This window comes from Staurois parvus, unplaced genomic scaffold (assembly GCF_062004578.1).
Source record: "Staurois parvus isolate SC_StPar_1 unplaced genomic scaffold, SC_StPar_1.0 ptg000436l, whole genome shotgun sequence".
In the NCBI taxonomy this organism is placed as follows: Eukaryota; Metazoa; Chordata; class Amphibia; order Anura; family Ranidae; genus Staurois; species Staurois parvus.
In genome coordinates this window covers 7,034,274-7,052,565 of record NW_028318232.1, presented here as the reverse complement: position 1 = coordinate 7,052,565, position 18,292 = coordinate 7,034,274, and the positions used below count along the sequence as shown (strand labels likewise).

Genomic DNA, 18,292 nt, shown 5'->3' with positions numbered 1-18,292 from the left:
GGTCGAACGACCATTTCCCAGGGGTCGCCTAAGACCATCGGAAAACACATATTTCCGATGGTCTTAGGAACCGAGACACCGCTCCTCTGACTCAGTCGATGTGTGGGCGGGATGACACGCTGCCCTGTCACCTGGCCACACCTCCGGGATCCCTCAACAACTCCGCCTCCTCGCCGCTGATTGGCCACCGGAACTGTAGCTCAGGAGAGGCACACAGGCGGCCAATCACCGGCGAGGAGGTGGAGCTTGGAGAGGAGGAGCCGAGCGGCAGCGCGCGTAGATCTAAGAAGATCGAGGGAACTGCCGGAGTAAGTGAAGAGGAGAGCGGCCAGAGAAGGAAGACAGCTGACAGGTAAGTGAGAGAGCGAGCCCAGGCTGGAGCAGGGGTCAGCAAGGTAAGTATCATTGGTGTCAGTGGGAGGAATAGTGCCCCATCATTTGTGTGACTAATACCAACAATGGGGCACTATTTCTCCCACTGACACCAATGATGGGGCACTATTTCCTCCCCCCCCGCACTGACACCAATGATGGGGCACTATTCCTCCCCCCCACTGACACCAACGATGGGGCACTATTCCTCCCCCCCACTGACACCAACGATGGGGCACTATTCCTCCCCCCCACTGACACCAACGATGGGGCACTATTCCTCCCCCCCCACTGACACCAACGATGGGGCACTATTCCTCCCCCCACTGACACCAAGAATGGGGCACTATTCCTCCCCCCACCGACACCAACGATGGGGCACTATTCCCCCCCCTGACCCCAAAGATGGGGCACTATTTCCCCCTCCACCACACTGACATCAATGATGGGGCACTATTCCTCCCACTGACACCAATGATGGGGCACTATTCCTCCCACTGACACCAATGATGGGGCACTATTCCCCCCACTGACACCAATGATGGGGCACTATTCCCCCCACTGACACCAATGATGGGGCACTATTCCCCCCACTGACACCAATGATGGGGCACTATTCCCCCCACTGACACCAATGATGGGGCACAATTCCCCCCACTGACACCAATGATGGGGCACTATTCCCCCCACTGACACCAATGATGGGGCACTATTCCCCCCACTGACACCAATGATGGGGCACTATTCCCCCCACTGACACCAATGATGGGGCACTATTCCCCCCACTGACACCAATGATGGGGCACTATTCCCCCCACTGACACCAATGATGGGGCACTATTCCCCCCACTGACACCAACGATGGGGCACTATTCCCCCCACTGACACCAACGATGGGGCTCTATTCCCCCCACTGACACCAACGATGGGGCTCTATTCCCCCCACTGACACCAACGATGGGGCACTATTCCCCCCACTGACACCAACGATGGGGCACTATTCCCCCCACTGACACCAACGATGGGGCACTATTCCCCCCACTGACACCAACGATGGGGCACTATTCCCCCCACTGACACCAACGATGGGGCACTATTCCCCCCACTGACACCAACGATGGGGCACTATTCCCCCCACTGACACCAACGATGGGGCACTATTCCCCCCACTGACACCAACGATGGGGCACTATTCATCCCACTGACATCAGTGATGGGGCACTACTCCTTCCACTGACACCAATGATGTGGCACTAGTCCTCCCACTGCAAAATTACAGTTATGAAGTAGCAACGAAAATAATTTTATGGTTGGGGGTCACCACAACATGAGGAACTGTATTAAGGGGTCGCGGCATTAGAAAGATTGAGAACCACTGGTTTAAGTCATAGAATGACTCTTTGGCCTTCCTATTGATTATCAGCAAAACTCATCCTAAATTAAAAGGGAAGCAGACATTGTTGGTGGTAACATCTGTCCCTGGAGAGACCTTTGACAATCTGGCAGGGCATAACACATGTCCACCGAACACATGATAATGTCTATTAAGTACAGTTATTTAAAGAAAAACATAAAAAAATTGCTGCTAAATTTGTACTTTCTCTATACAATATCTTCTTGAAAACCAAGGCTGGCAGGGTGAATCTCATGGTATTTTTTATAGCTCCTAAGGTCTCTCAATGTACTGAAAGATAGCCATACAGCTGTCCTAAAAATTCCAGCTGTATGGCTATCATATGCTACAATATTTTGAGTCAAGTGATGGTAATAAAGTAAAATGTAAAAAAAATAAAAAATCTAATGACATAAATTTAAAAGATAAAAAAAAATAAAAAATTAAAGGACACCTGCCACCCACACATGCATGCATACACCTCGTATGTGAACAGTGATCAGGTAACACAGTTTGGGCATCATCATGCATGCTGAAGTGAGATGAATAGTTCTATGGCTATTTATGGTTAATTCTAAGTGGATGAGCTGTAAAGGTTTTTAAAGTGTCAGTTATGGACAATTTAATTATCATAATTTTCAGCTTTTTCATGAACACACACAATTTTTATGGGTTGACATTTATATCTATCTATTCAACACAATTTCATCTTTCTAATTTTACAAAGAAAACTGGAATTATATTGTGTTTGTGTACACTAAAACTAATTTTAGTCAACCTTTTTACTGAAAATATAGGCATGTAAAACAGTTGTGCAGATACTGTGCGACATAAAAATGAATCATCATCATTCATAAAAATGAATCATTAGGTTCTCTCATTTCAGAAAATATATAATGATTGGAATATGGGAAGTGGTAGAGACATAAATATACACACACACCCGCAAAGGTTGAATTAGATGGACTGATGTCTTACCTTACCAACTATGAGAAGATTTATGATTCTAAGTAATGTTCAGGCTCAAAATGTGCATTTTACCAAACGAGGTTAATTTAGTTGCAAATACATACATCTAGGGTAAGTCTTATACATCAAAATACATACAAATATAACTGCTGAGCATTTACAAAACTGGAGTAGGCTTATTTTTTTTAACAAATTTAACATACACTGTATTGCCTAAAATATTGGGACGCCTGTCTTTACATGTGAACTTTAATGGAATCTCGCTCATCCATGTCTTTATAGACCTTGCTTTGTGGACTGGTGTGCAGTCATGTTGGAACAGGAAGGGGCCATCCCCAAACTGTTCCCACAAAGTTCGGAGCATGAAATTGTCCAAAATGTCTTGTATGCTGACGCCTTAAGAGTTCCCTTCACTGGAACTAAGGGGCCAAGCCCAACCCCTGAAAACTAACCTCACACCATAATCCCCCCTCCACCAAACTTTACACTTGGCACAATGCAGTCAGGCAAGTACTATCCTTCTGGCAACCGCCAAATCCAGCCACATCCATTGGATTGCCAGACAGAGAAGCGTGATTCATCACTCCAGAGAACACATCTCCACTGCTCTAGAATCCAGTGGCGGCAAGCTTTACACCACAGCATCAGAAGCTTTGCATTGCACTTGGTGATGTAAGGCTTGAATGCAGCTGCTTGGCCATGAAAACCCACTCCATGAAGTTCTCTACGCATGGTTGTGCTAAACTTAAGGCCACACAAAGTTTGGAGGTCTTTAGCTATTGATTTGCAGACAGGTGGTGAATTCTGCGCACTGTGCGCTTCAGCATGCGCTGACCCTGCTCTGTCATTTTACGTGGCCTACCACTTCATGGCTGAGTTGCTGTTTTTGGGTTGCTTCCACTTTGTTATAATACCACTAACAGTTGACCGTGGAATATTTAGTAGCAAGGAAATTTCATGGATGAACTTATTGCAGAGGTGGCAACCTATCATGGTACCAGGCTTGAATTCACTGAGCTCCTGAGAGTGACCCATTCTTTCACCAATGTTTGTAGAAGCAGTCTGCATGCCTAGGTGCTTGATTTTATAGACCTGTGGCCATGGAGGTGATTGGAACACCTGAATCCAATGATTTGGAGGGCTGTCCTAATACTTTTGGCAATATAGTGTATATAATTAGAAAGATACCGCTGTCTCAGAAGGAGACATTTAGAATGTTGGCTGTAAAAATGTCAAACCATTATAAACCACAAGAAGTGTCCTCAAATGCCTGTGTCATCCCAAAGGAATTGCCAGTTTCAGCAATGAGAATTTAAAACAGCTGCAGTCAACTTACTAGATACTTAACCAGCACAATATGGTTAGTACACTTATTAGATACAGAAAACGGTCAAGAGACTGTGGGCATACTGCAATAGACAGAGACTACAGACATTTTATAGAAGTGATTGAAGAACATCTTACATGAGACAGTCATGTGGCATGGGGATGCTTGAAGTCACTGTCATTAAAGCCCCTTTACAAAATCAGTTGTCCCACATTTGTGATCTCTACAGCCCACTTAAAGTCACTGCTACTACAAAACAGGGGATTGACACTTTTTGTGTCATACCAATACAAACAAAAGAAATAAACATGAGAATGGCTAAACATTTGTGTTTATCTGACAGAAATGCAGGAGTGTCGATATTTTTGGCCATGACTGTAGCACAAATTTTCATTTTTAATGCCAAATCCAATGACCCTCTCTGGGAAAGTCTCAAAGCCTACATCACTGCCCCAACTAATATTGCCAATGTTTTCTAGCTTCCTCCACAATACAGATGACATACCTTACAGTATATCCATTAAAGGCACTCTTTAAAGATGTTTGTTGACACTAAATATTCCAGTAAATTACAATGCTTTCCCATCTGGTCCTCTACACACTCTGGAGTAATCCAGCCGTCCATCCAAGCCTAGAACCTTCATAGACCCTCTCTTCTCTGGTTTCCTGCAGGTAACTTGTATACTGATATTAAACTCCCTAAAATTGATTTATGTTTCTAAAGCATGGGACTACTTAATATGTTTAGCACAGTAGGAGTCTTATGTATGTACAGTATGTGTCCTAATTCTGTGTATGTATATGTGGGTGTGGTATCTATGTTTTTTTTAGGTATTTTTACTTTATTATATTTTGTGTATGGTGTTTCTATATAATAGTTTATTGGACTTTGTTTTTTGTTTTTTTTTAGTTTCAGCTACTGTCACAAGCCCCTATAAGACAGTATACATGGGCGGCGACAGCAGAGGCGTCCCTAGGGTTGGTGTCACCCAGTGCGGTAACACTTGGTGACACCCCCTCTGACAATCCTCGCAGAATGGATCGGATCTGCGGATTGAGCATAATGGATCGCAATCCGATCCATTATGCTCAATCGGCAGATCCGATCCATCCTGCGGGGATCGTCGGCTTGCTTTACAACTTACCTTTTTGTGGAGCGGGTCTGGTGTCACCCCGTGCGGTCGGTGTTCCCCAGTACGGACCGCGACCCCTGCACCTGCCTCAGGACGCCACTGGGCGACAGTCATATTTTATATGACATCAGGACTCTAAATATACCCCTGATATCTTCCTTGTGTGCTGCATATGGAGATCAGGAATACAGTGTGCCCAAGCTACTTTTCCACCAAAGCTAGGCACCACACTGAAATTCAGCACTACAGGGGTCCATTCTTAGTTAAAAGGGGCTCTCTAGCAGTTGTGAGCCTGTTTTAACCCTTTGATTGCCATGGCACACTACATACATCATTGGCCAGGTAGAAGGAGAAATAGTTATGATGAACCTAATAGGTCCTGGGAAGTCAGAGTCAAAACAGATATAAACAAACTGAATAAAATTTAAACATGCAAAAACACTGTGCATCATGGATAATTGGCTTTATTGAAAATAACATTTTTTTTTTCCCTTTTTGTCTTCCTTTATTGCATCTCATTGTTGCTGATCTCCTATAGCCTCTTTGCAGCCATATCTCTTCTACATGCATGCACCTCAGAAAAACAGTGACAGAATGTTGTCACTCTATAGCAGAAAGATGTTTGAAAAAGAACCTCCATGCTGTGATCACCAAGGATTATTTTAAGGAACTGCTGGAGAAAAAATCTGCTGGGTCACAAATAGGTAAATCTGTGGAGCTGTAAGCCATCTCCTGGATCACTGCCTGTTATTTACATTTTACACTTTCAATGAGCACCAGTAGTATAACTTTTGCTTTACTTCCAGCACTCCAACAACAGACTTGTGACTCTCCTACACAGCAACCTCTTCCTGTATGCCCCTCCTTGCCATTCAGAGAACGCTTATTTTGTGCATGGGTTCCTCTGGGCTCCACAGAAAGCTTTGGTTTCCAGGACCCAGAACATATTAAGATCTGAGAAAACAAAAATGTGTAAATGAGAAACCTAAGTGACACATATAAGCCTGGGAACCTGTGCCTCACAATGGGCACAATTCACTAAGTGGTATCTTACTGCATCCGAGTATGCGGTAGGATACCGCACAGCATTTAAAAAAAGAACGTTTGAATTTACTAAAAAATAATACTAAAACACCACGAGTTATTTTATCAAGTCATGCGGTATTTTAGTAGTGAAAAACATTCATTAATGTTTCAGCTGTCAGCGGGATTCCCCACTGACTGAATGTAAAAGAAAGAATTACTGGCAATTAAAAAATAATTTAAAAAACGACGTGGGGTCCCCCCCTCCATCCATACCAAGTCCTTCAGGCCTGGTATGGATTTTGAGGGGAACCCCCATGCAAAATTAAAAAAAAATGGCATAGGGGCCCCCCCTAAAATCCATACCAGACCTGGTACCAGCCGAGCATGCAGCCCGGCAGGTCAGGAAAGGGGGGGGATGAGCGAGCACCTCCCCCTCCTGAACCATACTAGGCCACATGCCCTCAACATGGGGGGTGCTTTGGGGCAGGGGGCTCCCCCCAAAGCACCTTGCCCAAATGTTGATGGGTACAAGGTCCTCTTCCCCACATACCTGGCTAGTGGTTGTGGGAGTCTGCGGGTGGGGGGGCTTATCGGAATCTGGAAGCCTCCTTTAGCAAAAGGGCCCCCAGATCCCGGGCCCCCCTATGTAAATAAGTATGGGGAACGTGGCACCACTACCCATTCACAAAAAAAAACCTGTAGTGTGAAAAAAAAGTCAGGAGACAGGCTTTGACAAGTCCTTTATTAAAAGAAGGTAAATAAAAGAATGTCCCCCAATCTAAATCCAAAGTCAATCACAATGCCCGCTGCCACCGACGACCAGAAAGAAAAGAAAAAAGGCTCCTCTCCCGCCATCTGACTGCTCTGCTGGCTTGACAGTTCTTAAATATGTAAGGGGTGGGGCCACCCGGTGACATCACCCATGTGACATCATCTGCTGGGGCATGCTGGGTGAATGATGTCACACAGGGGTGGGGTCACATGTGAGATGTGACGGGGTGGCCCAGTCCCTTACATATTTAAGAACTGTCAAGCCAGTGGAGCAGTCAAACGGCCAGGAACCAGCGTCGGGAGCTGAGCCTTTTTTTATCCTTTTCTTTTTTAAGGTCGGTGGCGGGCATCATGATCGACTTCGGGAGACATTCTTTTATTTTCCTTCTTTTAATAAAGAACTTGTCAAAGCCTGTCTCCTGTTTTTTTCACACTACAGTTTTTTTTTTTGTGAATGGGTAGCAGTACCATGTACCCCATAATCATTCATAAATCAATCAAATCAAATCAATCATTGCTAAAAGGGGCTTCCAGATTCCAATAAGCCCCACACCCACAGACCCCCACAACCACCGACCAGGGTTGTGGGGAAGAGGCCCCTGTCCCCATCAACATGGGGACAAGGTGCTTTGGGGGGGAACTTCCCTGCCCAAAGCACCTTCATGTTGAGGGCATGTGGCCTGGTATGGTTCAGGAGGGGGGCACTCGCTCGTCCCTTTTCCTGACCTCAAAATCCAAACCAGACCCGAAGGGCTTGGTATGGATGGGGGGGGACCCCGCATTGTTTTTTAAAATTATTTTTTAATTGCCAACAATTTTTTTTTATGTGCAGCTGTCAGTGGGGAACCCTGCTGACAGATGATGACTCACAGGTTGTTAGGTGCTCGGTGGCCACTAATTCCTTGATAATCCATGACAGTACTGACAGCTACAGTACATACCGCATGCCTGGACCACTACTTAATTACCGGATGCATTTAATTATTTATCTTCTTGTGTGATTTGACTTTAAGGTCTTTTTATACGGTATTTACCGAGTGTTTTTGCTATTTTTGGTAAATACCGCATACTAGCAATAGTGAATTGACATTTTCAGTATCGCATGCGATGTGTGGTCATGTGCCTGACTTAACTCATGCGATAAGCTTTAGTGAATTGTACCCAATATCTGGATATCTGAAAAGACTTCAGATTTAAAGTGGTAATAAAACTAAAACAAAAAATGAAAGATATTGCAGCTTACTAATCATTAGATGTGTTGGCTGTATTAGTTTATTTTTAAGTTTTTATTTCCCCTGACTTTATCTGGTGATTGGCCCACTAACACACCTCCTGTATTAGAGTACCCACACTCTGGATGAACAGAGACACTTTTGGACAGCAACATTGTCAGTTTGGGGGAGGGTAACGTTAGATGGACTAAAAGTTTAAAGCCAAACTTCAGCTCACATTTTTTAAGCAGTTGCAGCTACAGTTTTGATCTTTTTGGGATAAAGGTTTTACATAAATAAATAGAAGCTGAACCTTTTAAGCACCCCTGTTTGTATTAAATGGTTTTCTACATGTGCAGCACAGCTTGCTCTGTTGAAAAACAACAGACATCCTAACTAGATCACCAGGTGAACAAAAAGAAAAAGAAAGCCTAAAAAAGTAAGCTAATGCAGCCATTGCATCAAAGAATTGGTAAGCTGCAGTATAATCTGTCAGCTTTCACATTGATCAGTTTTTGTTTTATTTTTACCTTACCAAAAGTGGAAGAAAAATTAATGACCTTTAAACCCTATGGAGCTCTTCACACCAGTCAGTTGCCTTTTTTAAAAGTCCTGCTTGATGCAATTTTGGTGCAGTAAAAAAAATGCAACAAAAACGCACCTCCTCATTGAAATGAATAAAAAAAAAAAAACATCAAAAATGCAGCTGCGGTGGCACATTCTTTTTTACACAGGTGAAAAATGCATCGGAAATGAATATGCGTTTTTACCGTGTTATTGTGATGGAGCAGTGTGAATGTAGCCTAAATGTTTGCTTTTGGGTTTAATACTGCTGTAAGTAGATGTAGGCCCGATTGCTAAAGTTGCATGTCAGCTTTGACATATTCATGTGTATGTAAACCCTAACAATTAGCTAGAGAAGGTGATTGTATCAGATTCAACTGGGCCAATATGGGGCCATGAAAAGCACCAGAATGTCCTTTGCACCTATAAGTTAGGGAAACTAAGGTAACAGCTACAGAGGAGGAAGATAGATCAGAATGTACTGATCTCAAAGTACAATTTGAAAATCTGAAGATCTTCAATTTGAAAACCCGGAGAAAGGTCTGTGTAACCTCAACTTTATATGCAAATATATAATTGAAAGCATTTTTGTGAGTGAAATATTGTGAGTGGATTATGTCCTGGGCAGGGGCAGACTGGCAACTCATGGGGCCCGTTTCCTTGTCCACACTCAAAGCACACCAAAAAAAAGCCTATAAAAAGGTACCAGGGGCATTTCATGGGGCCCCCTACTGACCCTGGGCAGTGCCCGAGAGCTCGAATGGTCAGTCCGCCCCTGGTCCTGGGCCCTCTATCACTGCTGAATGTTATCAGATAGCATTGTTTTCTGCTCTCTGTAAACTACAGAACCCCAGCCCCAAATGTTTTGGAGAGGTGTTCCCTAGTCCTAACATACTTCCTGACTTAGGGTGCCAATGCTACTTCCTTAAGTATAGTGAGTGACCACTGTCACCCTAGGTCAGAAAATTGTGTTAGTGGCAGGATCACTGTGCAAAAATAAATAAATAACCTTGCAGAAAAGAAAACGGAAGCAGCCACCACATTAAAAGGACTGGCAAACTGCAATATATTAAATTATTTTCTTGGGTTTAGATACACTTTAACATCTTTTCAACAATTGTTTTCAGTCTTTTTAAATCTGGGGCTTTTAATAATATAATACTTAGGATGGTGTCATAAAGGTCCTTGTTCCTGCTTTTACTTTTATATGGTGACAACGGTCTTCTGACCATTCCCTTGCGTTGTCACCATTCCGATGCACACTATACGCAGTCGTTATACAATTGCACAGACTTGGTTGTCGCTATCAGGAATCTGGGTCAGAGAAATGATGTGCAGCTGTTGCTGTTGTGAATGCATGTAGACATGAAGTTAATGAAAAGGAAGAAGCTGCAGAAGATCAGCAGTACTAAGATGAAAAAGGATGTAAAAAGGTAAAAATAGGATTTTACGAAAAAGTAATAAAATATATTTATTATGATACACAATGCTTTACAATGTCAGGAAGGGGTAAAGCTGAACTCCAGACCACTTGTTTATGTTCAGGGAACTTGGTAAAGTACTTTTACTACCCTATCCTGCACTGCTAGACAGGTCCCCACAGCCTCTTCTCCCCTATGGTCTGGCAGTCTAGTGTCCTTAGACATCATCAAGACCGATGCTGTGACCATAGCCCTACCTTGAACATGAGGATGCTGAGAACAGTCCACCACTATCCTCTAGACCAGGGGTCTCCAAACTATGGCCCTCCAGGTGTTGAGGAAATGCAAGTCCCATGAGGCCTTGCTAGACTCTTGACAGCCACAGGCAATTCTCCCAGAGGCATGATGGGACTTCAACAGCTGGAGGACCATAGTTTGGAGACCCCTGCTCTAGACATAAACAAGCAGCTAACCATTGTAGTGCAGGCACAGCCCCAGTGCCTGGGAGGGTTTTAAGGTTTCCCGGAGTGCAGCCTTTAAAACTCTGTCAGGTATTTTTTTTTTTTAAATGCCATCTATGTCCTGTTCAGGAGCTACAGGATTTCCCTGCAATTTGTGTTCTGTATCCACAACAGAAAATAAGAGAAAATCCAAAGGGAGGGAAATGCCCTCAAGTATCTCTAATGGAACATTAACCCTTTACTTCCGATACAAAATTGTTTTCAATCTCAAAAACAGTGGTCATAAAGGCCAAATAAAATAAATTAATCTCCCTACATAGACAGAAATAAAAACCTGAGAGGGGTTCGAACCCCTCACCACTCTATCTAAATCCAAAAAGAAAAACAAAACAAAACTCTGGTTGAAAATATTAAAAATTCTTGTTTTATTTAATAATCCCTGGGGATGTGCGAGTAGCCCTACCTCACCAGCTCACCCCTGGCCTTTACTCCCAAAAACACAATATATATACCTTCTTCTGGTAGCTAAGCAATTGATAGCACGGGCCAAAAAAAAACCCTGGTCCCTTTTCAAGCTGTTAAAGACCATTACATGTTAATCAATGAGAAACTGTCAAGCAATCAATGACTCGCAACTAAAATTCCGTAATGCACTACCTTCTTTAAACTCTTCCAGTTTGGGAGCTTTGTAATCTTCTTCGCTTATATAACTTGACCCGAGTCTATGGGGGACATACCCTTACTCCCCTTTTCTTCTTTCTAACTTTCAGTAGTTCTTCCCCTTTATGCAAACCCTGCAAACCACTCCATCTGTATGCTCTGGGGCAAAACTAGTTGTCACTATTGGGTGGCCCTGAGGAAGAGGCAAGTCCTCGAAACGCATTAGCCAGTTGGAAGTCCATAGTTCCCAATGAGGACAGACAGGTAGTGCGGATTGGACAGAGCTCTTCCATTATAATGTGCCTTTGACTGTATTGTCATTTTGTGAGTACAATACCTTCTTATATCTTTTATTAAATACATTTTTTAAGGTAATGCACTGGGCTGGTGCGCCCGGTTTGTTTTCTTTATTCAGTACATTTGGACTCCCCCGGTCTCTTGAGGGCAGCAAGGCGTGCATATTCCAGGACATTGGTGATGTGGTCCTAATTATTACTGAATCCATCCCTAAGCGCAGGAGCATCTCTTCCTTTACTTTTAAGTGGTCCCCTGGGCTGTAATTTTGCAAAAGTGGATATCTCTGTTCTATCCTAAAGCCCATGCAATCTGCCTTGTTGACTATATTTTACCACCTATATCTATTACAGGTGCTTGTATAGTACCGTCAATTTTCGCAGCGCTTTATGTATATATTGTACATTCACATCAGTCCCTAAACCTCAAGGGGAGTACAACCTAAGGTCCCTAACTTACATCCATACAGATTAGGGCCAATTTAGACAGGATCCAATTAACCCACCAGCATGTCTTTGGAGTGTGGGAGGAAACTGGAGTACCCAGAGGAAACCCACACAGGCACAGGGAGAACATGCAAACTTCAAGCAGGTGGTTGCCGTGGCTGGGATTCGAACCAACAACCCTAGTACTGCCAGGCGGAAGTGCTAACCATTTAGCCACTGTGCTGGCCATGTATATTGTATCTTCTGCCTTAAGCCCCTACATGGGTGTTTTGTTGTTATATTTCCTTGAAAGTAAACAAACTTATTGAAATGCAAAAAAAAATATTACATTCTAAATCTGCAAACTTCTATTTTTTGCAGCTATGATTCGACTTCCAGTTAGAGGGTGGCTACGTTCATTCTTCATGGTCGCACTGTATGTTGGAACATAGCCAGCGTCTCTAACTGGAGATGGCCTGGAGACTATGGGATTTGTAGTGGGCATAGAGCAGTGCATAAGACTGACATGTAATGCTCATTCCAAACAAATGAAAGCGAGAGGGAAATGGATAGGACTGGGATCTCACAGAGGACATTACTAAGAGGCAAGATAAATTGATAAGAAACAGTTTCATGAAAAGTAGGTTACAGGGGCATTAAGTAGGGGACGTGTAAAGATTATTTTGGGGAGATACAGGTATCGTTGTCACTTTAAAACCACATGTGCCTTGAAAGCCTGCATTTTCCTTAATTTCAGGAAACAATTACATGATATCACTTTAAGTGCAAACAATACTCTGATACTTCTGCAGACATAAGTAATACGCTTGAATTGAAGTTTATGCATGATGCTTTAACCTTGAATGTAAATATGTATAGTAAACACATATAGGATAATGAAAGAATAAAATGTTCAATGAAACATTACGCAGAGTTTTCACGTACCTTTCTGGCAGGGGTTAACGTTCCATCCACATCAAAAAGACACAGTGCGTCCCTATGCTTTGCGGACTGTGTCTCTGCCATTGCTTCTCCATCTGCAGAGGCTGCTGCCTATGCAATGAATGGAAGAAGGGAGGGTTGGGGGCTGGTTCAGGGGGGAGGGAGGTGTGTTGGCGTCACTGGCCAATTATAGCACTTCCTCATAGTCAGCTGGTAGTGACAAACAAGGCACTAGTCACGTATCATGGTTCTCTTCCTCCAGCATGTTACAATAACACTGAGGCCAATTAGGTTAAAGTTCACTCAGTGGAAAAGACTGTGACCTTACACCTACTGTATTTCACTGGCAAAAAGATCAGTTCAACTGAGCAGACTGATGTGATACTGACAAATACACAAGCCAGGCACTATTTTATTGTAGATTCCAATATAAAATACAAGTACATAACTAAGCATTAAAGATTCGTTTTACTCTAAGATACAGTAATGCAAACATTTTCTGTTTTAACAATTTTCTGCAAGCGTGCGTGTTCACTATATTGAAATGTAAGATAGTCACTGTTGATGAAGAGGTAAGCTGTAAGAACTGGCACACGTTTTTCCTTTCAATAGATTTTTATTGAAAAATTTTGTTTTTAGAAGATACAATTGCAACCACTATCGTTTGTACAAGTAGAATTATGACAAAAGTGGTCATGTATAATAGCAAAACCATAACAAGTGACAAAATAGAAGGTCTGTCAAGAAGTACATTAACCATGTCATAACAATGAATCAGTGTGGAAAACAGAAGAGGATCCATATGCCTATAGCATGGGATCAGGCGCTGGTGAGAGAGATATCAGTGTATAAAATGCATAGAGTATAGAATCAAACAAAGGAGTACATAAGAACAAACTGCAAATCATTCCTGCTAGAGAGCCAATAAAGGAGGGGGGGGGGGGGAGTAAAAGAGCGAGAAGAAACTGAAGGGAGGACGTCAAGAGCGCTCAAACCCAGGTTGTAGGGTCTTTGTAATTATAGCAATGTGAAACTGTCTGTTGATATAGAAGGAAGGACATGTTGGACCCAAGGAGTCCATATTTTAAAGAAGTGTTCCACCCAAAAGGGGAAGTTCCGCTTCAACGATTGGTCCCCCGCTCCCCATTAAGGAGTGGCACCTTTGGGGAGCGAGAGGGTCATCCCGGGTACCCAAATTTGACAGGTACCTGCTCCCACTTCTGCTGCGATCACCTAGGAAATCAGAAATGGAAGTTGTCCTCCTACCCTCCCTCCCTGAAGTATTGTGGGACACGACAGGTCCCAGAAGACGACGGGGCCATTCAGGAAGCACAGCTCTACTCGCGCATGCGCAGTGAGCACCCGGCTGCGAAGCTGCAAGCTGCCACAGCCGGGTGCCCACACTGAAGATGCTGGCACCTGAAATACAAGTCGGCCAGTGAAACGGGCTGCGGGAGGGGCAATGCTGGATCGTGGGACAGGTGAGTGGCTGTTTTTTAAAAGTCAGCAGCTACAGTTGCTGCCTTTTATTTTTTTACAGAGTGAGTGGAACTCCGCTTTAAGAAATTTCTCATGGGTATCCAAAGGAATGCTGGAGAGCTTTTCATTAATGAAAGAAACCTAGGTGGCGGTGAACGTCTGTAAAAGGTATGAACTGTTGTATCCAATCTTTCGCTATGGTTTGTTTTGACGCTAGTAGTACATACTGTAGGTAGCCAGTTTAAATTGGTATTTGATGAGGCCCAGGGGTTTCAGGTGACAAAGGACATGTCACGGGTCCCTTGGGAAGGGACAGGCTAATAATGAATATAGAAGTTTACAGTAACTGTGAATAAAGAATAGATATACGTTTGGGGGAGAAGGGCGTCCAATGACAGATATGTTCGGACAAGGACAGTTGGGTCGTTGGATCTTTATCAGCGAGCACAGAAGTCAACCAATGTTTGATTTGTAGGAATCGGAAAAGTTCAGCATGAGGGGCTTGGTATTTCTCATTTATTTCTGCCCAGGTGTAGATAGAACGACTAGTGAGGAATGGGTTGACACAATGAAATTTGTTGGAAACCCACTAGTGGAAGGCCTGGCATACATCTTTCAACGAAGAAGCAATATACAGATTTTACGCAAACCTTGAAAGCTAATTTGCAACTTACAACCTAAAATCGGACACGTCAAGATATGAAACTATACTGATATCCATAATTTTTCATATCTTGACATGTCAGAATTTACACTTTTATATGATTTGTTTTGCAAACAGGAGAACATGAGTTATAAAACATATTTCTCAAATGTATCTTTTAAAGTACAAAAAAAAAAAAATTTCAGCAATGTTAAAATCTACAACAGCGACCATCTAACATTGCATTTCTTGAGCTTTTGAGAGATTACTCTGCACATATACTGAGGTGCGGGCATTTTAGAACAGTGCTGACAATCACGTACCTGGTGGAGATTTCCTCACGCTGTGGCAGCGTGAGGAAAGTGCTGCAGATAACCTGCAACTATATTTACTTTGTGATCAGCTGTGTCATTGGACACAGCTGATCATGTGGTAAAAGGCCACTGTGATTGCCCTTTTATCTGGTCATGGGATCAGCTGTGTCCATAGGACACAGCGATCACGGAGATCGCCGGGTGCGCATTCTGGGAGGATGTCATATGATGCCCTCCCAGAACTGGACAACCGCGCTGTAGCCGTCATTCAGCTATAGCCTGGTTGTCAAGTGGTTAAATAGGGCTGTTGCCTTGGGTTTGGCCTTAGATGTAGAAGCCTGGAAGTAACAAAAAGGAACTCTTATTGGCATCAGGTGTGGGGGAGGAAGGCCTAGGCCACCAGTGACATTCTTGATCAGGATGTCCAATGCAGCCATGAAGTAACATTGACCCTTGAAGGGCATGTACATAAGTAGCTTTTTACATTCCTACTCCACACACCAACTTTTCAACCAAAGGGTTCTCCTCATGTTCACTGACAGGAGATATTCACTAACCCATCTACTCAGCAGTGTAGGGTAGCTCTAAGAGCTCTACAAATAAGGGATCAGCCTGAATGGAAACTTATGAGTGTAATCTATGCCCCTAATGTTTGATCTCTTCTTTAAACACTGCTGCATCTCCTGTAGGAATCGTCAGCACTTTTTTAAATATTGACAATAAAGGATCAAGGGTTAAGATGAATTAATCTTAATAAAAGGACTTCTAAAATGGCTACTGGGTTACAAAATGTTTGGAAGGTGTAAATAGTTTATCAACAGTTTCCAAGGCTGGAAAAGTTTTTGAATTTCTAGGGTATCTATAGAAAACCAAATTGCTTCTGATGATGTCAATATTTGAGAAAACTAGTAGGGCAGAGACGGAACACATGCCACTACGCATACGTAATCCCGCTGCAGCATCTTGAATTTTGGAATATGAGCCGTTTTTATCATATGAAGTACCTGATTGTCATATTTTCATTGTAAGTGCACTTACAACATTAAATTGGTGTTTTAATCAGGAATACACTATGAGAGCTTGTCTTTTTCATAATACTACTGTATGTCCAACTGAGTATATATGCACAGTGATCTGATACAACGCAGCCGTACCATTGTTTGACATGTGGTTTTGAGGAAAGCTGGTTATCTTGGATTGATATACAAGTGCAGGTTGACCACTCTTACTTGGGGGTAATATGATTCTGGTAATCATCCCTTTGTTGTACACCGAGGTGTTGTGTAGTTCATCATTAAGTCTTGGTGGCGTTCGACATCCACATCTGTCATTTCCCTCATAATCAAAGAACCACTGAATTGACAGTTTTTGGCTTCAATTTGGATTCCTTTATTTTTTCAATTTGTGGTGACACATAAGAGTTTGCTATATTTTGCATTGCACTATTTTATTGCATATACATTTTATTTTAGCGCCACACTATTGTTTTATGAAATTAGGAACAGTGTGATTAGAAATGACAACTAGTTTTATTTTTTTTAAGGTGACATGAACCACATCAAAAAGAGGCAAAATTGTCTCTCTCTATGCCTGTCAACTATAGCAGGTGTACATAAAGATGAAAAAACTGTTAGCAGAAAAATTCCAACTCTATGGAATTAATGGTCATCCATGAACAAACATTCATACAAATTATTTCTTACATAATTTTTTTTATATAAACTAAAACAATACAACATTGCCTGTTTCTTCAGACTGCTTTGTGCTACCTTTACACAGGTTTGCTCATTTCATTTTTTTTTTTAAACAGATAATAGTAGGGAGAACTAAAAATTAACTGATATCTATATAGGCTGTTCAGACCAAAAAACAAAGCACAGTCAAAGAAAAAGTCCCAGCACTATCTTTTTGTAGACCTTTTTTTCTCTAAGAGGTTGTAAAGGCATACTTTATTATTTTAATTGAATAAAAAAATAACAAAAAAACAAAACATGTTAAACTTACCTGCTCTGTGCAATGATATTGCACAGGGCAGCCCCTTACCTCCTCTCTGCAGGCATGCTCCGGAGCAGGGTAAGGCATATCCATAGACACACAGCAAGGCTCAGCCCTACCCCCTGCTCAATTTGATTGAAGAGCAGCAGGAGCCAATGGTTCCCGCTGCTGCCTCTGTGTCCTGAGAATACAGAAAGGGAGTAGTGCTTCTGCAGATGGGCATAGCGCTCAATCGAAAGAGGGGCCAGGTAAGTATTTAAGCAGGGAGCAGACCATGGAAGTTTTTTTAATGCAGAAAATATATTAAGGTTAAAAACCTTATGCCTTTAGAACCACTTTAACTTCAATGCAATCTTTCATACAAACACAAAAAAAAAAAAAAAAGATGACCTGTGTGTTAGTGTATGTAAAAAAGGATGGAAATACATTTGCGTTACAATCTGCATTTCTGCATGTGCATCATGAACCAGCCCTAAATGTGTTGCTATGTGCACATTCCTTACATCCTTTCAATATCCTCTGACCTTGGGGGAGAAGAGTTTACTAAGCCAAGTGGCTTTGTACAACACAAGCTGGAGGTTTAGTTGCTCTCACTGTGAAACCCCCCTCTTCTATGTGAATTGCATGAAGGAGTTAACTTTCCAAAGGACAAAGAAAGCATGCAGGAAGATTAGCATATCTAGGTCAATATGTTTAGTAATGACAGGATTAAAAACAAACATATAACCCTATTGTGGCCAGGAGTCATTGATGCCCATGCCAAATTTAGCAGTGTTTCTACCCATCAGTTTACAATGTTAGCCTATAACTGTCTAATATAACTCGAATTACTTTTTTTAAAGGACATATAGTATTTTATTTGGTTCATTGTTATATAACAGCCCTATTCAGA

At 42.5% G+C, this 18,292-nt stretch overlaps 1 protein-coding gene across 1 annotated transcript in view; it reads right to left on the bottom strand.

The window, feature by feature from the left end:
* PMM1 (phosphomannomutase 1) overlaps window positions 1-13,093 on the bottom strand; it is a 74,054-nt gene extending 60,961 nt beyond the window's left edge. The window contains exon 1 of the mRNA XM_089687721.1: window positions 12,973-13,093. Coding sequence (XP_089543847.1) covers window positions 12,973-13,053 — 81 coding nt within the window. The 5' untranslated portion in view covers window positions 13,054-13,093. The remainder of the gene's footprint in view (window positions 1-12,972) is intronic.
* Between the last annotated feature and the right edge of the window lie 5,199 nt (window positions 13,094-18,292).